Raw genomic sequence first — 25,383 nt, forward strand, 5'->3', positions numbered from 1 at the left:
GGTCCTCCGTCTCCCACCGACCCCAGGCCAGTGTTCGGCCCCTCCCGCTGTCTGCTCAGAGCGCGACAGCTGTGGCTACCAGCCCAGCCCAGCGCAGCCCCGGTTCGGCCTCTGCGCCGCGTAGCAGGGCTCTCAGCCCGGTAGTTCCGCTTCTGCGCAGCGCGGCGGGCCCCGGGGCTGGGGAGAGGACGGGGAGGGGAGGCGGAGGATGTGCGCCGAACCAATGGGCAAGCTCGGGGGAGTCGAAGCTGCCCGGGCGGCCGGCTGGGCTCACACACACGGACGGGATGGACGGCGAGAGCTGGGTACCGCAGCCCTTCTCTCCGGGGCCCCCGGGCGGAGCGGGCGGCGGCGGCGGCGGTGGGGCGGGCAGCGGTGGCGGGGAGAGCCCCCGAGGCGGCCGTGGGGCCGCAGTCCTGATGCAGCCCGAGGTGCTGGACCTAGATGAGGACGAGGATGACCTGGAGGTCTTCAGCAAGGTGAGGGCGGCGGCAGCCCCGGGGGCGCGTCGGAGAGAAACTTCCCAACTCCTCTTCTAGAGCTGCCACCGAGGTTGTCAGCGGGCCTGGTCCTGCCAGGGGATTTGGGGGAGGAGGGCGGAGGGGAGGGACGCGAAGGGAAGGGGCGGGTGGGGGTCTCCCCAGCTTCTTTTTTCTCCTCCTTTTCCTCCTCGTCTTCCTCCTTCTCTTTTCCTCCTCCATTTGTCTTACCCTGCAGCTTTCTGGAAGCCAGACCTAGGCTCTTTGCGAGCCTCCGAGCCTTTGTCCGGAAAGAAGTTTTGCAGCCTGGAGTCAAGCAACCGGGCTTTGAAAATTCTCAGCCTCCCCTTTCTCTGCACTTTGACCCTCTGTGCTTATGAGCGTGTCTCGCTTTCAAAGACTTCAAAGTTTCGTTGTCCTACTGGGGTCAAGAAAGGAAAGTTCAGTCCCGGCATCCCCGACTCTTTCCCCCTTTCCACTCCCTGGCCCGACCAGACCGTGCCCTGCCTGGACAGGGTGGTTAGATGCAAGCAGGCTCTTAACTTGTCCCACTGCGTTCCTTTTCCTTCTGCCCTGGGAATTCAGGGGAGGAGAGAGCCTGGGGCTTAGAGGGCGCCCGCTTGGGTTTCAGGTTGATTGAGATTTTTTGATTTAGAGACTGAGAATGGAAGCCGCAGCTTTACACGTAGAAGTCCTGCTGGGGAAGGAACCCCTGCCTGGTGGCTGTCGCCTTACCCTAACCATCACTAGCCTGGAGGGAATAAAAGAGATTTCAAATAGAAATGAGATCCAAAGAATCAACTTATGGAGAGGGAGATTCGATTGGAAACTAGTTTGTACACGTTCATTAAAAGACCAAAGACAGGTCTCATGAGTCCTCTGGCATTATGTCCTGCAGGATTTTTGAGAAACCCTAGATTTTTGCAGGCTTGTCTGTTTTTCACTGATAGCTATTCTTTCTTTAAAAAAAAAAAGATTCTTTTTGGGGGCGGGGTAAAATGAAACTCTAGTTTCTCCCAAGTTTCTGTCTGTGGAGACAGTGGGTTGAGATTAAAACCATGCATTAATTACTAATGCTTTTGCAGCGGTTAAATGTTACATTGAGGTCCTGGGTAAGTGAACTTAATTATACCCAGTCCTTTATAGGCGGGATTGTGAAGGGAGGTGGGTAAGTGGACAAGCTAGTCCTTGGCTAGATTTTGTAGCCTGAATTGCCTCAAAGAAGAATGAGATTGTAAACTTTTTTTTTTTATGGTAAGAACTGTCACACCCCACATCTTTTTGCTCCTAAGGCCTGGATTGTCTTACTCATAATAGTTTATGAATGTTAAATGAATCCAATACTATACCTTCCTGTCATATACCCTTAGGATCATTAGGCTCTTTAAATAGAATGTCACAATATTCTCCCTCTTTACATTTCTATTAAAATGAATTTCTATGGGGAAAAAAAAAGTCAGAATTCCTTTAGGTTCCAGTGTAAAAATTAATACAGCAAGCCTCTCAGATCTCTGATCTCATGAGACAATTTAGTTGAATAAGTTATTGATTAAATTAATCAGCTCTAAATACACAACAACTGGTTGGCCACTGTTTCCCTTCACATTGCCGCGAAGTGTGTCTAGGATTTTATACTGTATAATGCTTGGTTGAAATGGAGCATTTGTCAAGGCTCAAGTAGTTTATTTAATCTTGAATATGTGAATAAATGCTACTGTTTGCTTTCCAAATCAAAGTAAATAACTGATAGCAGGACTTCATGGATATGGGACGATCTGGGGAGTTGAAAGATGAGTGGGAGAGAGAACATTAGCAGAGGAGGAGTCCTTTAACTTTCCTTAGTTGAAGGACAGTATTTTAGAAAACTTTTAAATAGTTGGTCTAATTGATTGATGTCACTGCCAAATGAACCATCCTGTAGAATAGCTCTGATAATGTGTCTTCACTCCTGGAGAACCTTCAGTGAAACCCTAGAGGTTTTCCAATAAACCACCTATACCTTATTCTGGCATTCAAAGCTTTCAAACTCTGACCTCATCTCATTCTGTTAAACTTCATATATGTTAACATTCTATCCATATTTGAAAGTTCATCTCAGATATTAACTCCTTCCCAGCATTTTCTCAGATGTCTTCTGGTAGCCAGAGAAGACCTAACCCCCAATTCTCAAAGCACTTTTTAAACGTTATTTCTGCACATATATACATTATGATAGACTATAAGCTCTTTTAGGTCAGTGAATGTTTTATGGTTTATTTATTTGTTTGCTCATCTATTGATTTTATTATTATGTATTTAATTTATTAATTTTTATTTAATTCTTATTAATTATTTTGGGTATCTCCAAGGACTTAGCCAAGTATCTTATACATGTTGACCTTGAATAAATATTCCTTCACTTTTAATTGGGTGTCATCTCTTTCACCAAATTGTAAACTTCTCACAGCCTAGGACCATGTTTAGCTTTATCTTTATAACTCTCCTAGCACAATGCTTTGAACTGAAGAAATGCTTAATAAGTTGTCGAATAAATGAATCAGCTCTAAAATGCTAAGATGTGGCTTTCTAGACTGTATTTTGTTTATATTACCAGAACCAAAGTCACATTTCATGGTCATAGATTCCTGATAAAAAAGATCTAAGGCTAAGGGTGTATCTTATACAAACAAAGAAGTTTTGGCAAGAGAGTCACTGAGTTGACCAAGAGATTTAAACTCAAAAATGAGGGGAAAAGTAGAGAAATACCCACAATGAAGCTGGATACTATGGGGGAAAAAGAAGAGACATAAAAAAAGGACAATGGTGAAGCAGATTCCTAGTTATTCCTAGAAGAAAGTAAGTGTGTCAAGAGACTTTTTAAAGGCTTCACAAAGTTATTGTCCATTTTACATTTTAAAAATATTTTATCTGATATATTTAAGAAAATGAGCAAGAAGTGTTAGTACAAGCAGGTGAATGCAACCTTAATGCAAAGAAATAGAAACAATCAAGAGCTACTCATGATTGGCATAGGTCAGAGGAAGATTATAATTTATTTCAATATGATTTATATATGATTTATTCAAGAAATAGGTCGATTGGAGGCAGCTAAGTGGCGCAGTAAATACAGAGCACCATCCCTGAAGTCAGGAGGACCTGAGTTCAAATGTGACCTCAGACACTTGACACTTAATTGTGTGACCTTGGGCAAGTCACTTAACCCCAATTGCCTTGCCTTCCCCCTCAAAAATAAAAGAAGAAAGAAATAGATATGTTTAAAAGTAGTCAGGAAGGTTTAGCTTTTTATGATGTTCCACAAGAAATTTGCATGTGTCTGCATTTTTGTTAGAAGCTTGGAATAAAGTTAAGAAGACAAAGAAATTGAAGTGATATTTTCCCTGCAAGACTACCTTCTGCATTGAGGATATGAATGGTACTTTTCTTTATTCATTCATTTCAGCAAACTTTTATTAATCGCTTATGTATAAAACATTGTGTTGAGTACTAGAGGGAGAAAGATCAACACTTTCATTTCTGCCCTCAAATAATTTAGAAGCTAGAGTAATCACCCAGAATTTAACATTAAGCCAGGGATTCTTAATATTGAAACTCTATTATTTCTTCTCTGCTGATACTCTTCTGGGGAAGATTCATAGAGTTTTCGTCAGATCGGGATAGTCATTGGCACATGTGCCACTCTAGCGTAATTAAGACATAATTGTTTGCTCTTGCTTTACAAGTGATTCATGTGATCTAGGAGTGTAGCAGTCCGTAATTTTTTTTCTGTGTGCAATGTTAAATTTTAACCTTGGCAGTTACTAACTATGGTTTAGGGCTTGATGACTCTTAGGCAAAGTTGGACAATAACAAGAAATTAAATTATGTGTTTAAAGGCTTTTAACTCACTATTAACCAGTTTGCTTAATAAATCAGAGTTCCCCATTCACAAGACAGTGGTTGAGACCTTAGCCTGAACAAATGGTAATTCAGTAGAACCAGTGATACGGAAAGTTAAAATTGTGAGGCAAGTGGTATTTATCACAATCTACTATCAACTATTACCTGCTCATAAACAAAATAAACCCTGAATTATTTTAAAGGATCATCAAAGACTGTGGGTTCAAACCTTACTTTGTAGGCTATTTTTATCTCATACTCTTCATTTGTTTAAAGTCTATTGACAAATGGACATAAGCATGTGACAGCAGCAGAATATTTTATGAAGGAAATTTAAATGGAGAAGCAATTCATTTCTTATAGCAATAAGAAGTACTTAAATTAATCAGGATCTTGGATCTAATGTCTGTTTTGGTGGGTATACAAAACAAAAACTAGGAAGTGTATTTATGCATGTAATATGAGGATAAAATGAAATAATATCTATAAAACACTTAGCACCATGTCCGGTACATAGTAGGACAATTTTTTTGCAGACTTTCTTTTCCCAAAAAAAAATTGCCATTCTCTAATCCTGTGTCACCTTTCCTATTTTTCATAATTTTTAAAGATCACTGACAATGACTCCGAGATCACATTTGCCATTTCTTTCTGTTCATTTTGGCCTGGTGACTTGGATTCCTTGAGGGTATCTGAAGTTGTTTCTTGCTATTCCACTTCTTATCTTAGATTTCAAATACTTCTTAGCCTTTTATTTTTGGTCTCTCATCTCCAGTCCAAATATGATGATTCTTGGCAGAGAAAACCAAAGTAAAATAAGAGTCAAGTAGTTTTCTTAGCTCTGAGTATATGATCATTTAATCATAGAATCTCAAGAACTACAAGATACCTTAGAAGCCTTGTCATGAAACCTGTATCTGAACAAGAATGCCTTTTACTGCATATAGTTTTATCCAGTTTGCTTGAAGGTGGAGGGGGAAACTACTCCTTCCTAGGACAACCCATTCTGGTTTTGGATAGTTGTAATTTTTATAATAAGTTTCCTTGCTTAAAATTTATATCTGCCTCTCTACAAATTTTTATGCTGTCTGAATTACTTAAAACAAGCAAAAAGTTTAATATATTTTCATTTTGTGACTTCAGTGGTCACATGTATGCTTCTGTTGACACTGGGCTGACATAGAACTTCCAAGTGAAACTAAATTGAATTAGCTTGCACAACTTCAACTGGTTGTCTGTCAGTTGATGGCTACATTTCATTCCATACACTTGTGGTTTTTTGCCCTCTTTTGTTATTCTTTTAATTCTATAGCTATTAACAATGGATATTGCAGCCTGGGAACATATAAGAATTGTAATTCTGATAGAGCACATATCAGTGACTGGTGGCGATATTGCAGAAGCTATTGGTTTTGGAAAGTTGTGTTTCAAGAATGATTAAAGGCCAACATGAAGTAGTCTCAGTTGTATCAAAGTATGGAGGAAAATTTAGATGAAAATGAAAAGCTATACCATGGACTGACAAGCTTATTGCTTTGAAATAGCCTAAGTAATACTTTGAAAAAAAGTAAGTCCATCCGAAGGAACTGGCAAATAGAAAGATTGCTACTGAGTTTTCCACAGTGCATCATAACCTTCTTGAAGTTGGAATAGTGAGAGGACTTGTAAAAAAATAAAATGAAATAGAAAACCTGCTATCCTTTACTTGAAAGAAAAAAAAAAAGCTTGCCATAGGCAAGATAACATAAAACCTGGACTGAAAATTAGAGAAAAAAAAGGACATTTTTAATGATGGCAAATTATGTAAAACAAATAATTATAAGAGATGATAAATAGTGAACATTTCAAACTTTTAGAGATAAAATAATGTGATTATTTTACTTTGTGCCAAGTTTTTTTGTACTGCTATATATTTGTTGCTATTGGCTTTTCTTTCTCAAGCCAGAGGAAGTCTAATCTTTCTTCTGCATTGCAGCCCTTTAGTTTACTTGAAGTTAGCAATCACCACCCCTCATCAAAGCCTTCTTTTCTCTAGCCTTAAATAGCACCAGTTCCATAAACTGATGTTCATGGCTTGATTTTCTAGTTCCTTCATTATCCAGATTGCATTCCTTTTGAACTCCTAGGTTACTGATGTACCAAAAACTCCATTCTTCCACTACTCTTTTGCTTTGGTGTGCTAATGTGCCAGACGCCAGCTGACTTCTTGTCTCATAAGGATCTTAGGGCAAGTTGTTTGTTTTTCATACTATAGCTAATGTTTCCCTACCAGGATGATTGACCTAATGATTATCATTTGATATTACTTCCTAGTCATACTTAATTGGCCATTAAAAACATGCATTCCCTAAATGGATCATCTCAAACCAGGGATATACTTTTCCAAAGATACAGAGGCCAGGGAAAGTGGGTTCAAACTTGGAGCAGATGATGTGAGGAAGGGATAACTCACAGCTCTGGAAATTGCTTTGCTAGATATTTCCAATTTGTCCCCTTCAAGGGACTTTGTGAACTTCCGTTGGGCATGGTGTTGCTTTCTGGTGGGTTCCTAGAGTTCTGAAGCTAACTTTCCTCAATAAGCTTGTTTGCCCCTAGCTCCCAATGTAACCATTGCTAGAACACCAATAAGAATGTCAAATCCCCTGGTCCTTTGGGGTTCATATAATCATCCTCTGGTCTTTTCCATTCTTTACAACTTTTCCTGTTAGTTGGGGCATGCTTAAAGTTCATGACCAAGACTGAAGTGAAGTTGCTGGATGTAACACAAGCAAGTGCTACCAGAAACACCTCTGATTCATATACACATTTGAGTTTGAATTAATTTTTGGTCATTGTGGGTTCAGAAACCTTTTACTATTGCCAGATTTTTCACGACCCCATATGGGGTCAAGACCTATAGTTTAAGAAGCACTGAACGTCTGGTTAGTGAGACTGGGGAAGAGGTGGAGGGTTTTCTCTAACCCTCCTCTCTCCATCATCTTCCTCTCTTCCACCCCCCAATTAGGGACTTGGTTGGACTGCTTTTTTTTTTTCTTGGCCATCAGGCATTCGAATGCTGCATGGGTTCTGAACTTGCTTACTATTTTATCCAAAACCCACAGCATATGATAGTTTCTTCAGCCAGTCTCCGTATATTTACAATGCTGCCTCAACTCCATTTCAGTCAGTGCCTGGAAGCCCTCTACTCCTTTCCCACTTGAATAACCAGACTGTTAGGACCCAGTCTGATTCTTAAATGGATTGATTCAATAGCAATGTCTAGACTTTGTTCCCTTCCAGTTTGTACCCCTTGATGATTCAATCACGAAGTCTAGGCCTTCTGTGATTATTTAGAGAGGAGTATGGAACACACCTCTTTTACTGTCATTTCATGAATTTGGTGCCCAGAACTGAATCAAGCATTCTGGAGGTGGTCAGTTCAAGGCAAAGAACAGTGGGACTATTATACCATTCATCCTGGTGCCAGGATGCCTGGCATCCTGAGATGGAACTTGCGACTCAAACTCCTGTAGAAATCATGTTTACACTTACTTGTTAGATTCTGGAAAAGTAAATTTGTTCAATGGATAGAGTTAAAAATCAAAAATCAATCAACAAGCCCTTATTAAATGCCTATTTTTGCTAGGTACTGTCTTAGGTACTGGGGATATAAAGAAAAAGAAATGAAACAGCTTCTGTCCTCAAGGAACTTATGTTTTAAAAGGAAAGGTACATACATTTCAGCAGATATTATGTACACACAAAGATATACTGGGCCAACTGGAACTTGCAAGAGATAATTGTTAAATTTTTCAGTGTGAGCACTCATACCCAAGAAATCAACAAACATAAATCAGGGCTTGATTTACTGCTTTATTGATTGTCTAGACTTAGAGTGACAGAGAAAAAAATGTTAATGCAGATTAAATTAAAAATTTGTCTTGAACAGTTTCTCTCTTACCCCCTCCTCAACCTTCCTACTCACCCCCCTCCCCCCAGCCTTTTCTTAAAACACTTACCATTAGAGATCAGAGAAGATTTCACATAGGAGGTAGCAAAAGGCTTGGTTTAAAATCTGCATTTAATACATTGTAGCCTAGTGTGGCTACAGGCAAGTCACTGAAACTTGTGGAGTCTCCTTTTCCTCATCAGTAAAATGGAGCTATTATCACTTATAAAATCTAATTGACCTGGGTATTTCTGGGTTTTGAGGTTCAAATGAATTAATATGTGTAAAGTACTTTGGCAAATTTAAAGAACTATATAAATGTCAATTTCTAATACTGCTGTTAACATTATTCCTGGTTGTCTATTTTAGTTACCTTATGAGTTAAATGGACTTTTGTGGGCTGACCTAGAAACCTAATCACCACATATAATGGTGTTTATAAAAGAAAATGCATTATCAGCTCCAAAGAGACTTAGTAATGAACTTTTGGAACAATACCCATTTAGTTCATGAGTTTGATAGCCTGTATAGCTGAAATTAAAGTGCATTTTCTAATATGGAAAACCAGGTATCCCGATGACAAAAATAGCCTTATTTACCCTTAGTATTTGTAAAGCAACTTCTTTTTACGGGTCTCAGCAGTTCTTCTTTAGAAGACATGACAGCCAAGCCTAAGCTGATAATAGGGGAAAGGAGAAGTAAACTGAGCTCCAAAGGAGAGAACAGAATTTTTCCTCAAACTGGTTTGCTTTGTATTTGGCCTAATGCATAGCTGAAATGGCATTTCTTTAGTAAAACTTACACATATCAACAGTTCCTCCCTGCTTCCCTCACCCAGTACCTTGTAAGAAGCAGGATTTTAATTTGTTTACATAAGACATGTATTTACTTTAAATGAGCAATTACCATTGCTGCCCAGGGAGAACCATGGCCTTCAATTGATAATCATTGAAATATTGTGGCACAGTTATGCTTCCTTACTAAGGTGATGTGAACTACAAATACACATAAACTTAACTTTTGATAAATATTTGTAAACCATCATCAATGAAAACATAAGCATGTTTATGCCTGGTTCTGTTTCCAGGTGGCAGAAAAGTATGGTAGTAAGAAAACATTCAGCATTAAAAGCCCTGGCAACTGTAATAAATTTCTCACCCCGTATTCAGACATGCAGCTTTCTTTATGGTAGATTCCTTCCCTTGCTTTTGTTGTTGTTGTTAGGTGCAAAAACCATGAAAAGACACCTACCCAAAGGGAGTTTTTCTTTTTAATTAACCTGGTTAATGACTGGACCTGTGATTTCCTTGATAGAGAGAATTTTGTGGAAGATAAACCTTCTCTACCAATTCAAATCAGTCTTTTCTGTCAGTTATATTCTTCAGAAATTGTCCAAACCACTAAGTGTTTAGATGACTTACCCTGGCCACATGGCCTATATGTGTGTCAGAATCAGAACTTGAACTTATTTCTTCCTGGTTCAGAAACTGACACTATATACTAGGTTAGTCCACTTCTAGTGATTTATTTACTTATTTATATGAAACTATTATAATGCCTTTGGTTTTTATGTCACAGTTTCCTGAATTCGGAGTCTTATTGCTTCTGTTCTGCAGCCCTGCTGTCCCGAGCACTGGACCATTTTTTGCGACAAAGAACTAACTGAAACAGTGGCGCTTTTAGCATATGCAAAACTCCACATCCATAGCCTCTTACCTTTGGAGTGCAACACTGATTTTGTCATCCCTTCTCTGCAGCTCATCTTGAACTATTATAAATATACAGTGTTCTTTTCAGTTACGTTACTTTAGACATATATATTGTTTTCTTGTTTCTTGTTACTTTAAGGCATCAAATTGTATGAATTTCTTATATTCATCATTTCTCACGATGCAGTCATATTCAGTTACATACATAAATCATGATTTATTAATCCATTTCCTTATCTATGGACACTAACTTTGTTACCATTTCTTTATTGCCAAAGTGCTACCAGTATTTTGGCGAATATTGAGCCTAGCTTTTTGCTTTAATTTTATCGAGTTAAATTTCCAGGAACAGGATCTCTGTGTCATAAGGTCTAAAAATTATAATCACCTTTATTGCATCTCTCTGGCTGTGCCCTTTGCCTGGAATGATCTCTCCTCTGCTTTACCTTCCAGTTTTTTCCGATCTATTTTATATATAGATTGCCTTGTATGTATGTTTGCAGATTATCTCCCCCATTAGACTCTAAGCTCCTTGAGAACAGGGACTGTCTTTCTTTCTTTCTTTCTTTTTTTTTTTTTAAAGCAATCGGGGTTAAGTAACTTGCTCAAGGTTACATGGCCAGGTGTTTCTGGGTGGGTGCTAAGTGTCTGAGCCTGGATTCTATCCCCAGGTCTTCTCAAACACTCACTGGAGCCGGTGTTCTTACTCGCCGTGCTACCTGGCCGCCCCTGTCTATTTCTTTTTTCATCCCTAGTACTTAACACAGTGACTGGCACATAATAGGCACTTAGTAAATATTTATTGATTGATTGGTAATTCCAAATTGTTTTCCAGAGTAGTTGGACAAATTTACAGTTCTACCGACATTGCATTAGTGTGTCTGTTTTCCCTCCTGTTCCTTCAAAGTTGAATACTAGTGATTTACTTTTTCATTATGTTTCACGGTAAATATTGTCAAGAACAGTTATGCCCAAATAAGTTGTTGTCCATTCTTTTATCTCCATCTCACAAGCAGCTATGTCTCCAAAGTTCATTTGTAAATTGTGTAGTTTAGGACGCAAAATACCTTTTCCTGTAGAGACAGTTAAAAATTGTCATTAGGTTCCCAGTCTAGCCAATAAAAAAACATACTACCTTTGAAATATTATGTGTCTGCAATGAAAAACAGCAGAGAATTCTTACTGCTTCAGTACTGCTGTATTACTTATAAGAAGAAAAAAAACTTCAGCAGAATAAAAATATCTTTTTATTATGTCTTGAATGTTGGCATTTGAAGAAAGCAACTTTCAAGTGGAAGATGAAGTGGAGATGAAAGTTTTATAGAGATCCAGAAAGTGATTTCCAGGGCTTGGTTGTTAGGAATATTTTATCTCTAACTTAATTTGCAAATGTATTATTTCCTTCCTTCCTTCCTTCCTTCCTTCCTTCCTTCCTTCCTTCCTTCCTTCCTTCCTTCCTTCCTTCCTTCCTTCCTTCCTTCCTCCCTTCCTTCCTCCCTCCCTCCCTCCCTCCCTCCCTCCCTCCCTCCATTTCTTCCTCCCTCCCTTCCTTCTCTCTCTCAACTATTCTTTAGTCCATAGTTGGAATGAAGAGAAGGCGAGAGATTTTTATCCTATGCTACTTGGATAATAGAAGGAAAAGAGAAAGTGTATGTGTCAGAAAGTGTGGAAAGTCATTGGCTGAAGTATTTATTAACTTTTTGCTGTGTAAGGAGAGGAAGAAAAAGGGGGAGGGGAAGGGAAAGTACCTCTCACTAGCCACTAGGTGGAGATCAATTTTTGCCAGCTTGGTTATTGTATTGAGTAAGGTAGATGAGGAACCAGGCTCCTTCTTTGGAAGTGGAGGGGGAACCAGGGTAGGATTGGAGATTTGATATGAATGGGATGTTTGTAGGCTGGTTGTTTTTAACTTTAGGAAGAGCTGTATTTTATTCAGCAAACAGGCCTTGCTACATCAGTCCATCAATAAGCATTTAATAAAGAATTCATATGCCAAAAACTATGTTAAAGGGTAGGGTTACAGAGATAAAGAGGTAAGAGAATCCCTGCTCTCAAGGAGGTCATGTTCTAAGAGGGGAGACAACATGTAAGTAAGATACATGCAGAGAATGGGGAAGATGACTTCAGCAAGGAAAGCTGTAGAATTTGGGGGCATCAGGAAGAAGAAGATGAAAGGAATCTCTTGAAGAAGGTGAAAGGGAGACAAGAGACTCTAAGAGGGGGAGAAGAGGAGGGAAAGTTTTTCAGTCATGGGGGAACAGCCGGTGTAAGGATACAGAGATGCAACACAGAGTAAGTGGATGTAGGGAAAAAGTGTCAACTAGAAAGGTAGGAATGGGCCAATTTATGAAGATCTTTAAATGCCAGATAAACACCTTTATTTTTTATTTTTGGAGTTAATAGGAAAGCACTGGAGTTTAATGAAATGGGGAAAGACTTGGTTAGACTTATGCTTTAGGAAAATCACTTTGGCAACTGTCTGTAGGATGGATTGGAGCAGGGAGAAGCTTGATGGAGAGAAATCTGTTAGAGGGCTATTGCAATAGTGCAAGTGATGAGGGCTTGAACTAGGGGGTAAATGAAGAGAAAGGGGTGTATTCTGAAGATGTCATGAACATAGAAACAAGATTTGGCCACTTATTAGAGAATGAGGTATTGAGGATGAACCTGTATTACTGAGAAAATGTTAGTACCCTCAGTAGTAGTAAGGATAGCTGTCTAGATGATACAGTGGATAGAGCCTTGGACCTGGAGTCAGGAGGACCTGAGTTCAAGTCCAGCCTCTGACATTTCCTAGCTGTGGGACCCTGGGCAAGTCAGTTAGGCTCTGTTTGCATCTTTAGCTGTAAAATGGGGATAATAACTACACCTACCTCACAGGGTTGTTGTAGGAATCACATAAGATATTTATAAAGCACTTAGCACAGTGCCTGGCACATAGTAGGAACTCTATAAAGTTTGGTTATTATTAGTATTATGAATTATTATTACATTACTAGTACTACTAGAAGGGTTGAAGGGAAAGAACATTAGACTTGTTTTATATCTATTAAGTCTGAGAAGTCTTGTCTGTGTAATGGCATGTCCAGTTTGAAATGTCCAGTAGACCATTTCTGATGTTGGACTGGAATTTAGGAGGGAGACCAATGCTGGATCTAAAGATCTAGAGATCATCTGCATGGAAATAACTGAATCTAAGGGAATGAAAGAGACCATAAAGAAAATCCAAGGGGCGGCTAGTGGCACATTGAGTAAAGCGCCGGCCCCGGAGTCAGGAGGACCCTAGTTTGGTTCCAGCTCCAGACACTTGACACCCACAAAAAAATACTAGCCGTTTAACCTTGGGCAAGTTACTTAACCCCAATTGCCCTCCAAAAAGGCAAAAGAAAAAGATCCAGCAAAGGGAACTGGGCATGAGAGAGTAGTGTCATGAAAACCCAGAGAGGAGAAGGTAATCGACAATATTAAATTCTATAAGTAGGTCAAGAAGGATGAAGACTGAGAAGAGCCTATTAGATTTGACAATTAAGAGATGACTGATAACTTTGGAGATAACAGTTTCCTTTGACTGATGAGTCTGGAAGCCAAATGCCAAGAGTTTAGAAATGAATGAGAGGAGAGGAAGTGGAGACAATGAATAGCAGTGGCTACATAGTAAGGGATGTGAAGAATTGGTTATTTCCTTCCTTTGGAGACCTTTAATGTAGATCATGATAATGTAGCAAATATTTATGTATATACTTTAAGTAAATTCCCTTTGTGGTTAAATTAGTCAAGGAAGGCTAGAGGAATTTCAAGGGTAGCTAAAAGTGATTTTAGAGTGGTGCCTCAATGACCAAATCACTAATAAAATGTCATATATTTCTAGGAATATAGGTCATAGGATCACAAAATAGAGCTGGTAGGGACCTTAGAAGCCATCGAGTCCACCTCATTTTACTGAAGAAGAAAGTGAGGCAAAGAGAGAAGGGTGACTTAACCAGGGCCATACATGGAGTTAGTATCTGAGGTTGGATTTGTATTCAGGCCTTTCTAACTATATCCAATGCTTTATCCACATATACCACATTGCTTTGCAAAGGGAGATAGCCTTTTTTGGTTAACAAAATGACTCCTGTTGGCATCTGCTGAGCTCTCTTTAGAGGTAGATGGTTCTTTTCCACTTTACTAGAATGTTGGAGTTTAGATGTTGAAGCAGCATTCCTGTTGTAAACATGTACATAGGCTCTGATCCTTCTTATTTGGAGCTGAGACAACTGACACATTGCTGGGCACATTTACAGGTATGATTAAATTGATTTCCAAAACTTATGAATGTAAAGGCTATATTTTGGTTGTGGTTACAGTCTCAATTTGTAAGACTTATTCCTCTTCGTTAGCTGTGTCTCTTCAACTTCACAATCTGTCATATTGTCTTTTTCCTAAAAGCGTCATTCCATTTGTAATTACTGTGTCTTAGCTGACCTGTTGTTTTTCTGCCTGACCACAAGCACGTCAGATCCTCTACATTTCTGCTTCAGTGAGACTGGTAACATGTCTTCTGCCTGCCCTACTTATTCTCAGTATATCTTATAGCAAACTAATGGGGCATTTAGCTGTTTTCCACCTTTCACACCTGATACTTAGGCCCACATGCTGGTGTTGTTGGAAGGATGGCTGTGGCACTGGCTGATTGATTCCATTATGGGCCATTGCTGTTGGTGATCTTTATTTGTCTTTTATTGTGTGATATTGTTGTAACATGGCATAGTAGACATGCTTTATGGACTGGGTCTGTCTCAGGCCAGTCTCTTTGTCGTTTAGGTTTTATAATGAGATAAAATGAGACAATTGAAGGGTCATTCAAACAGTTAGCGAAAGGAGATTTGCTTAGCCTATCCCAGAAAGGGTGTTTGTTCATCAGAAACCAGCATGAAGAACACCAAATTAATTCAGCTGAACAAACCTTCTAAAACTGAATTACCTATTGTTTTCCACCAGCCAAATATCAGAGAAGGCTCTTGGAGCTCCTTGTGGCTCTTTTGTGCTCCGACAACCAGCAAGTGATATCAACAGTCTGGTTTTCAATCTCCTGAGCCAACTGAGTCTTGAGAACAATTCAAATACTTTTTAGCCTGGATTGCATTGGCATAGAGGTAGGATATTGCTTCAACTCTAGAGGGCCAGCCTTAAAGTCACAAGAGACATGGATTTATATTCTGCTTCTGATACAGACTTGATACTGCCAAGTCCGTCTCTCAATGACCACAGATACTTCTAAATTGCAAATTTCAAACCCGTTGCATTGGTGGAGGACATTTTCTCACATAGAATCCTCCACAGTGATAAAAATTTCAGTTCTAGACCAAAATTGGAAAAAAAAAATCCAACCCAACAAACCAATGACATAAATTTGATTTCATTATTTCCTTCTGAGTTTCATAGCCACTGGAAAGTTAGCCTTAATTTGGTTTTTGGCTTGACCCTGTGTTCTCAGTAGACTCTTTCTGCCAGCCTCCCAAAAGACATCATGACCTTCTTGATTTTGGCTTTCTATTTAGCCTGTCAGGATAACTAGGAAATGACAACTTTCAGGTATTTGGAGGGGTGCCCCAGTGGCATTTCATAATAACATTTTCAGCTCATCATAACTTTTTTCAGCCTCAGTCATATAAAAAGACTCATAATTTTTCTAAGTGTTATTGCATGAATATTTAAAGATTATAGTTCCTGGCTCACAGTAGCTACTGAATGTCAGCCATCTCATGCATTAAAAAAAAAGAACCCCTCCACCCCCCTGTCTATGGGCCATCAAATTCCCATATTCTTAGAGAACTAGAAGAATATACTGATATACTCTTCCAGGTTCCTGATTATTACTGTTACCCTTGAGTATAACTGTAAGATGCACTGGATAAAATGTGAGCCATTTCTTATTGCTGCCTTACTCTTCCTAGTGATGAGCATTAGTCAGTCCTTTTTTGAAGCCCACACAAATTACCAGAACTTTTGATGCCTCCAGGGAAAAGTGAGAAAGACTGAAATATCATAAAATAATAAAATGGAAACTTTTACCCTTCATTTTATTGGGGATGCTTAGGCTCAAAGATCTCTCTGAGGTATTCCAATCCTGCAGAAAGAAACTTTAGCCCCACTATTCATGAACTCATTGAGGTTCTAACTCTATTCCTCTCTCCAGTTAAGGTTTTCCATGCATTGCTTAACACTTGATATGACCAACCTTGCTGTCCTAGAAGGGGAATCTTAGAAAGATTTCTCTATGCCTTCAAAATTTACCTATTAGTTTGTTAAGCACAGAGCTTGTTTGCTGTATGTACTGCCATCATATGGCAGAAGGATACAATATTTTGTGTTGTTTTCTTGTCCACAAATGAGACCAGCAGAAAAGATACTATCTCTTCTGTTTAATTGTATTTTAAAACTGTGTTACAATTCTGAAAGCTTACAGGTGATGGTATCTGGTAGGTGAACTACTGTGTTTCCCCGAAAATAAGCCCTATCCCGAAAATAAGCCCTCCCCTTACTGTGTAAGATTCCTCTAAAATAAGCCCTCCCCCGAAAATAAGCCCTATTGAGATTGCTACTGTAGTGAAGGTGATCCCCTGTGCTACACGCTACATTACGGTACCCTCTATATACACCCCCCCCCCCCGTGAAACGCACGCTGTGCTCCGAGCTGCATCCAATCAGAGCTGCAGCAGTGAGCGCGTCATCCTGTTCTTCCCCAGTGATTTGCTTATTGAATAAAGGTACATTTTTTTGTTCACATTTACCTGTTTATTAAAATTGCTGTCAATGTTCATTAAAATAAGCCCTCCCCTGAAAATAAGCCCTCTGGTGTTTTTCTGTCCAAAAAAAAAATAATAAGACAGTGTCTTATTATCGGGGAAACACAGTAGAAGGATTTGGGCACAACATATCATATAGCCAGAGGCACATTTTTTACCTTTTTTTTGGGTGTGTGGAACAGGGGAAGATGTTTTGGCATTTTATGGCATTTCCTTAGAATACAATATGCTGAGGAAATACCATTCTAAGCCATTAGGTTCAGGGGGCTTTCTTGGTTCTGACAAGAATATATTTCCTCCTCACTCCCATTTCTTAAGATCCTAACTTCCTTCAGAGTCCAGCTTGGGGCTGGCCCCCTCACCTGCTTTTCAGATCCTCTCAGTTGTTAGTGCTTTTTTTTTTTTTTTTAATTGGAACTCATATTTCATCAGGCTAAGGAGTTGCTGGTGGGGAACTCCTCTACTAATGTGGGTTGGCACCTACTCAGTTAAGCAACTTGTTCTGAGTCATCCAGCCAGTATGTGTTACAGAAGGGACTCAAATCAAGGGCTTCTTGAAACTGGCTCCCTATTCAGTATACCACACTGACTTCTTAATCTCTTGCATTACTTTACATATAATTTTCATTTTCTTATCTGTATGTGTGTTTAATCTCCTTTCTAGAAAATAAGTTACTTGAGGGCAGCAACTGTTTGTTTTTCTCTTCAGTGCTAACATGCCTCCCTCTAACAAATTTTCATCGAATTAAAGGTTGGGGTGATATATCTTTGTACACGTTGGATGCATGTAAACATATTGCAGAAACTCACATGAGGATGATCTACATGAGAAATAAAAATGAAACTGATCTTCTCTGTTTCTAGAAGTTTATTTTTGTCAGTCTACAACTAATGCTTATAGGAATTTTCAAGAAAGGAACTATCAGCTAGAGTAGGGCCTCGGTTGATTACTGAGCTGGTAAGTCCCTGGGGCCCTGCTTGGACTTCTCAGGCAGCCCTTTCATGTCAGAAGGAAGCCACCAGCAGCTTGCAGATTATTGTCTCAAGCTCTTTTTTAATGGAAGGGAAACTAGGCCAAGCAAGGCCAAGTGCCCCATCCCCACTTTCACAGCATGTCACAGACAGCCTTTTTCCTAAATCACACTTCCAGCCCTAGTCTGCTCCTGGCCTGCCTCAGCATTGTTATTATTATTGTGATAAGCAGGCAGATTGGAGGGCTTTTAAAACCAAAACACAGCTGGTGAGTCTAATTTTAGGCGGATCGAGATGAGTGTCCCTCTGTAACAGGCTTGGTTTCTCAAACTCCTTGCACACATTAAGTTGCTTTTGAGCCAGATGTCTCATGCCTGGTGAGTGAGTTTCTTCCACATCAGCACTTTCATTGGCATGGTCTTTTCATGCCAGCATTCTAACTTAGCACACTCCTCACAGTGACTTTCTCTTTGCTGGGAAGAAGCAAAAAACTGTTTGTGTGCAGATGGTCTATGAGATCCAGTAATAACTTGGATGGTTTGTGTCAGATTGGTGAGAAGTTTCTGAGGAGCGTGTTAGTGAGGAATAAAGCTTTCTCCAGTGCCAGGCTGGAGTCCAGAAGGTCCAGCCATCATCTTTCCATTCTCTTGCTCTGCTGGCATGTTCACCATTATCAGATGCATACTGTAGAAATAATGCTAATCAGTTAATTATTCTAACGTGTAGCTGCACTTTTCTTGAATGTGCTCAAAATTTTCAAGTCCATTTTTTGTACTAACAGAACCCAAATTGAATCTTTAACCTTCTTTGAAGCTGACCAATTCAGTTCTCTTCCCTGAACTCCAGGAATGACTCCTTTAAGTGAGGAATCCTCTCTCCAACAGAATTCAGACTGAGACTCATTTAGTAATGATGGCAATTTGCTAAGAGAATGCTTATACTCAAAAAGAAACTAACTCGTGACATTCTGTGTGGTATAATAGATAAGAATGCTGGCTAAATTTGGATTTAGGAAGACCCAGGTTCAAATCCCAAATCTTACACTTAGTAGCCACATGACCATGAATACATCACGTCACTTAATTTCCCTCCGCCTCAGTTTCTCCATCTGTCAGTTATTCTTTATGTTACATAATCTTGGGGAAGCCACAACTTTCCTCAGCTTCTGATTTGTGATCTGGAAAATGAGTCTGTTTTGCCTCTGAGGTCCTTTCCAGCCAGCTCTATATCTGTAACTCCATATCCTTTTACCTCAGTATTGGTACTAAAAACTTTGTTCCACAGTAAGTAAATTTACCATCTGGAAAATTGGCATTGAGGGGTAGGGAACAGTATTAGCAGTGAAACACTGACTTTATCCCCACTATTTCACTCACTCAAATTAGGCTAAAATGTTTGTATTTTTTTTTCCAGATGTTTTTCTTTTGTGTATGTTATACTAATTAGTTTCATGTAAAAGATAGTCTAGTACACAGATCTTTTTTCTGGCTTCTTTCAAGATCTGGAAGAGAAAATGCAAAGATTTCTTCGCCTAAAGCACCATGAAATCACAGCTATGGTTGTTGGCCCTAAGACATGAGAATCCATGTCCTGAGGTTTTCAAAGGTTTAGGCACAGGCTTTTCATGGAGATTAGAGATCTTTGTCATCTCTGCTGACTCATCCTACCATTTCCTCAAAAAAGAATATGCTGCAAAAGGTTAGCAAGAGTTCATCTTTAGCTAATTACTTGTTTCCGAAAAAACAAAGACAATGGCAAACAAAAAAGAATTAACAACAAAATATTTTTGTGCAGTTTGTGACACAGTGCAAATCTCATATGAATTGAGATCTTCCTAATCCAATATGAAAAATACCCATTGTCAGGGTATATGCAGTAATGCATATGAAGTCGCCTGTAGGCATCATTCCATCCTTCAGAAATCTCAGATATTCTTGAATTTATGGCTCTAATGTCATGGGTTTTTTTTTTTTTTTGGTTGATATGGAAACATTCCTCAGATGCCTTACTAGGCTTGCTATATTCTGTAACTTTGCAAAAATCATGCACATTTTCCTCCTCCACAAAAGGCTGTGTTTTTAAAAGCTAGAAGGAACTGATTGTTAATTTTGAACCCATAATTTAACCCAGTAGAATTAGATGTAATGTAATTAGATAGGAAGATGAAGCTTGAAAGGCCCCAACTCAAATAGTTAATCAAAACAGGCAATTTCAGTGCAAGTTTTTGTATGTCTGGCCTGTACTTTGGAATAGATCATAATTATTCTCAGGTCTTTTTTTTTTAATTTTGGAATTTTTAAAATGACTAATTCTCGGTGGGACTTTTTAAGGGAGATTTTTTTCAATTAAAAAATTCAGTAAACATTTATAAGTACTTAACTCTGTTTTTTAAATTAAAAATACAGTAAACATTTATAAGTGTTTACTATGATTTTTTTTTCAGTTCAAAAATACAGTAAATATTTATTTATAAGTGCTTACTATGGGCCAGGCACCATGCTAATCACTGGCCTCAAGCTGCTTAGATTCTAATTTGGAGATATCTCTCACTTGAGGGGTTTTCAAAGGTCCTAGGGTACAGGATCATATTTTAAAACTTAGAGTTCACCTTAGAGGCCATCGAAAGCCAGCCCTCTAATTTTTCAAATGAAAAACTGAGGCCTAGTGAAATTAAAAGACTTTACTAAAGTCATACAATAATAAGGCAGGGAGCTGGGATTATGGCGTATGGGAAAGGGCTCCCTACTTACAGTCAGAAGATCTGGGCTTCAATCTCTAGTCTGCCAATTTGTACCTGTATGACCTGGAGCAAGTCATTTCTCTTCCTATAGCTGGTTTCAGTTTCCTCATCTGATGAAGGGATTTAACTAAATGATTACTAAGGTCTTATTCTTTGCTAAATCCTATGACTTCAGGATCCTAGGAATAAATTGAATCTAAATTTCATCAGAGATAGACAGAGGGTCCTAAAGGACTCACAGAATCCTATTAGGTACTGTTATTAATTTTAATTTCTCTTCCTATTAATCTATTTGATATTTTTAAAAAACATAGAATTATTTCATTTGGATCTTTTGTATTCTGGATCAAATCTTCCTCTCCTACCATTTCCTTGCCCACATTAGATATTTTCCACCCATGTCTTTTTGGTCATGCCACTTCAATGACCTAGGATACCCTGCTTTCTTTCAGATCTATCCAAGTCCTGGGCAGTCTGAAGTGACCTAGCCCTCCTGGACAGACCTAAAATCTTTTTTTCTTGCTTTTTTTTTTTGGAGGGGGAAGGGCAGGGCAATTGGGGTTGTGACTTGCCCAACGTCACAGGGCTAATAAGTATTAAGTGTCTTGAGGCTGGATTTGAACTCAGGTCCTCCTGACTCCAGGGCTGGTACTCTATTCACTGTGCCCACCTGACCGCCCTGCTAAAATTATTTTTATCTTTGATTCAGTCAGGGATGGATTATATAGTACACTTCTGATGTCTTGTCCATCACTATCTCTCACTGCTGTTTGCATCTCCCATATTTATTTATCTTTTTATTTCCTGTATGTTTTCTCTCTTCATCTACTTTGTAAAATTCTTTAGGGCAGGGGCTGGCTACCTTACTCTGTTTTGCTTTGTCTTGGTATCTAAACACTCCATTCTTGTTAATTCATTCCTCTGATGCAATTTTTCAGGAAAACTTAGGCCAAATTATTACTTGGACCTTTTAGACATATTACATATATACATATATATATTTATTTAATTTACTAAATTTTTCCATTCATTGATCCTCTGTAGTAAGGAAAACAAAAAGAAAACAATTCAGACTTAGAAAGAGCTAGAAAGGATTTCAGAAGTCAGTAACTGAGTTTCCAAGTTTTTCAATATTGGTCCACATGATATGTATCTTATGTATCCCATGTATATCTTAGATGACTGAGCTTAATTATGTAATTAACTCCATTTACTTTCTGTTATATTTGTTGATCTAAATCTTCTAACCTTGACCAAACAGCTATCAGTTTCACAATGGTAATAGTTCATATATACTAGCTAGAGAAAAATAAATTTTTGTTCAAAATTTCAGGCTATACCCTGGGGTTCGGCAGACGTGAAGTTAGTCCTCAAACAGGGCTGACTTTGGGTATCCAGGTCCTGGTTTAAGCCTATCTTTTTTTTTCTTTTTGGAGGGCAGTTGGGGTTAAGTGACTTGCCCAAGGTCACATGCCTAGTTTTGTGTTAAGTGTCTGAGGCCGTATTTGAACTCAGGTCCTCCTGACTCCAGGGCTTGTGCTTTATTCACTTCATCACCTAGCCACCCCTAAGCCTATCTTTTTAAAATTGAGGAAACTAGCACTCTCGGTCCCTTGCAACCACCCCTCCCAGGTTGTTACTTGACCTGTGACTTGACCAAAGTCAGGCATCTGTTGTTGAGACCTGTTCAACTCTTTATAGCCTAGTGTTCTTTCCCTGGAACCACAGTATTTATAAGCAACTTACTATACAGTGTGATATATCTACTCTTTGATTTGAAGCTTAAATTGACTGATTAAGTCAGGGTTCTAGATTCAGCCTCCTCATGTATTAATTATCTATAGTACATTTCATCACCATAGGCTGGCGGGGGAGAGGGGAGAACCTGGGGTCTCAAGGACACATGTGGTCCTTTAGGTCCTCAAGTGTATCCCTTTGACTGAATCCAAACTTCACAGAACAAATTTGGTGGGGCCTTGAGGCTGCAGGTTACCCTCCTTGTTATAGGCTATATATACACCATTGATCCTGTCTAGCTGTTTCCAGAAACTTAAAAAATTGGTCACAACAGGATACCAGGTGACCAAGTATGGCTAAGTCAGCATATGTCATTACCACTATTGGAAGTGACTCAAAAATACATTTCCCATTGGCCTCCATCTTTATATCAAGCAGATAGCATTACTTTGCAGTTTGTGGAATTTGCTACAGTTTACTATCAAAATGCATGTATTGTTTTATATTAACATGGTTAGCTTTTAGGAGTCAGAGAAATAAAAAGAATTTTCCATGGGTAATCCTTTCTTCCAATGTTTTCTTCCTTAGGATGCCTCCCTGATGGACATGAACTCTTTTAGTCCTTTGATGCCGACATCCCCTTTATCCATGATAAACCAATACAAATTTGAAGATGAGCCAGACTCAAAGGATCTTTTCATTACAGTTGATGATCCTGAAAGCCACATTACTACAATTGAAACTTTTATCACCTACAGAGTTACAACTAAGGTAACCCTTTTAGGAACTCTTCTTTTCTTCCATCAAAAGTGTTTTCTTTGAAAATTTAGCGGTACTTTCACTTGATTTTACACTTGGCATTTTGGAATCTTGGCAGGATTTAGCACTGAATTGTTCATCACTGTCTTGAGCATTTTGTACGACTCAGATTTTCTCTACTGTCCGCCAGTTGCTTCCTAAGAGTTTGGTTAAATTCAGATACCCTGTTGAAGCCCTAATGCAGAGTGATCCATTTAAAAGCAGGTGTGCCCAGTTTCTAATGACAAATATATAAATGTTGTTTTTTTTTTCTTTTAGTTTATAACATTATAAAAACACCCTTCATGGAGAAGATGGCTTTAGTCTTCGAGGACAAAACATTGCATAATTATCTATTTAGCATTTATCAAGTTCATATACAAATATATATTCTGAAGCCCTTTTGAAGATTTGACTGATCCACACAAAGCAGAGGTAGTCAGTAATGCCCCCATTTTACAAGCATAGAAGTTGAATTGTATGGAAAGTTTACTTGAATTGCCCAAGTTAAGCGATGGGAACAAAGCTTACTTTTGACTACCTAGGGCAAAGCTTTTTCAAGAAAATAAAGTAATAAAAGCTCACAGTATATATACATATATTTGTGTATATATGTGTGTATACATACATATATATGCATGTGTATGTATACACACATATATATGTGTATATATGTATTTTTATATATCTACACACACATATTTAGAGAGAGGGAGAGAGAGAGTTGTCTCACTGCCCCCTTCCCCTCCTACCTAGTTCCTTTGCTCTAAGATTACCTGCACCCATTACAATGTATTTGGTTTTTATTCACATAGTTGTTCACATATTGGCTCCCTCATTAGAATGTGAGCCCCTCGAGGGCAGGAGCTGTTTTTTTTTTTAATCTTTTTTATGTCTGTAGCATATAACACAGTGCCTAAGACATAGTAAGAACCTGATTAGTACTTTTTGATTGCTTATTTATTTCAGTGTCTTTAAATCTATCAAATTATATTCTTGTGCTGCTGTTATACACTGCTGTGTCTTTTTGCTTCTCTTACTTTGACTTTAACCCAACAAAAATCACAGATCTCCTAAGCAAGGTTAGATATGGAGATATTTTTCATCATCTTAGCTCCAGGGAGAGGAAATTTTTAATCACAACAGCTCTCAAAGATATTTTACCAAATTGTAGAGGTGCTAAAGTCTGTATCATTGGTTGCAGTGCCTACATTGATGCATTTATTGACCCTTAGACAGCCAGATGGCTCAGTGGATGAAGTGTCAGCCTAGGACTCAGGAAGGCCTAAGTTCAAATCTGGCCTTAGATACTTACTGGCTGTATCACCCTGGGCCAAGACACCTAAGTCTGTTTGCCTCAGTTTTCTCATCTATAAAACAAAAACCACTGCAGTATCTGCCAGGAAAACACTGCATGGGGTCATGAAGGTTCAGACATGACTGAAATGACTCAACAACAAAAGTATTGAAACATTTATATATTGCATTTTATTTATTATCAGGTATCATATATATACACACATATGCATACATGTATGAGTTTTAAAAAATGATCTAGATCTATAATTTCATAATTGTGAGATGCTTACTCTAGGGAAACTCCTGCTACCATTGAAAATTGACATCCTTTCTATAACTTGTAGTCTTAGAGAGTTGCCTGTGGCACTGACAGGTAAAATTCCTTGCCCATCTTTAACCAGCCAATCCACAAACCTTTATTAAACACCAACTGTATGTCAGGTATTGTGGAATAGTGGCTAGAGAATTGACCTTGAAGTAAGGATGTCATAGGTTCAAGTTCTGTCTTTTGACACACAGTGGCTGTGTGACCTTGTGAAAATCACTTTAACCACTTAGTGACCTCGGTAGAGAAAGTGCTGATGTATAAACAAAATGTGTCAAAATGTGTGAAAGCCTAATACAGATGTGGCTCAAACCAGATTGAAATATAACTGGGAAATAGTTAAAAAATAAATAAAAAATACAACAAAAGATAGTATATTTTAATATTAAATCACCATGTGACCTGCAGGGTTCCTTATATATGGTCAGTTTCCCTGGTTTCTATTTGAGTATGACACCACTGCTGTATACTAATGAAATCACAAGTCTAGTAAAAAATGTTTCCAGGGGTATACTAGTAATACAAAAGTAAAGCAGCCTCTACCCTGAAGGAGGCTACATTTTATTTTGGTAGAAACAACTTCTACAAACTCTAAAAAGTATATATTAAATATATAAAAGTTACTTGTGTGTGTGTGTGTGTGTGTGTGTGTGTGTGTGTGTGTGTGTGTGTGTCTCTCTCTCTGTCTCTCTCTCTCTCTCTCTCTCTCTCTCTCTCTCTCTCTCTCTCTCT

At 38.7% G+C, this 25,383-nt stretch overlaps 1 protein-coding gene across 2 annotated transcripts in view; it reads left to right on the top strand.

The window, feature by feature from the left end:
* Positions 1-272: 272 nt before the first annotated feature.
* SNX7 (sorting nexin 7) overlaps positions 273-25,383 on the top strand; it is a 129,338-nt gene continuing 104,227 nt past the window's right edge. For both annotated transcript variants that reach the window (XM_069063398.1, XM_069063399.1), the window contains exons 1-2: positions 273-479; positions 22,818-23,000. In XM_069063398.1, the coding sequence (XP_068919499.1) occupies positions 288-479; positions 22,818-23,000 (375 nt within the window). In that variant the 5' untranslated portion in view covers positions 273-287. The remainder of the gene's footprint in view (positions 480-22,817; positions 23,001-25,383) is intronic.

The sequence above is a fragment of the Petaurus breviceps genome, unplaced genomic scaffold (genome assembly GCF_028583685.1).
Source record: "Petaurus breviceps papuanus isolate PSGF00001 unplaced genomic scaffold, PetGlider_PUasm1.0 90564, whole genome shotgun sequence".
NCBI lineage: Eukaryota > Metazoa > Chordata > Mammalia > Diprotodontia > Petauridae > Petaurus > Petaurus breviceps.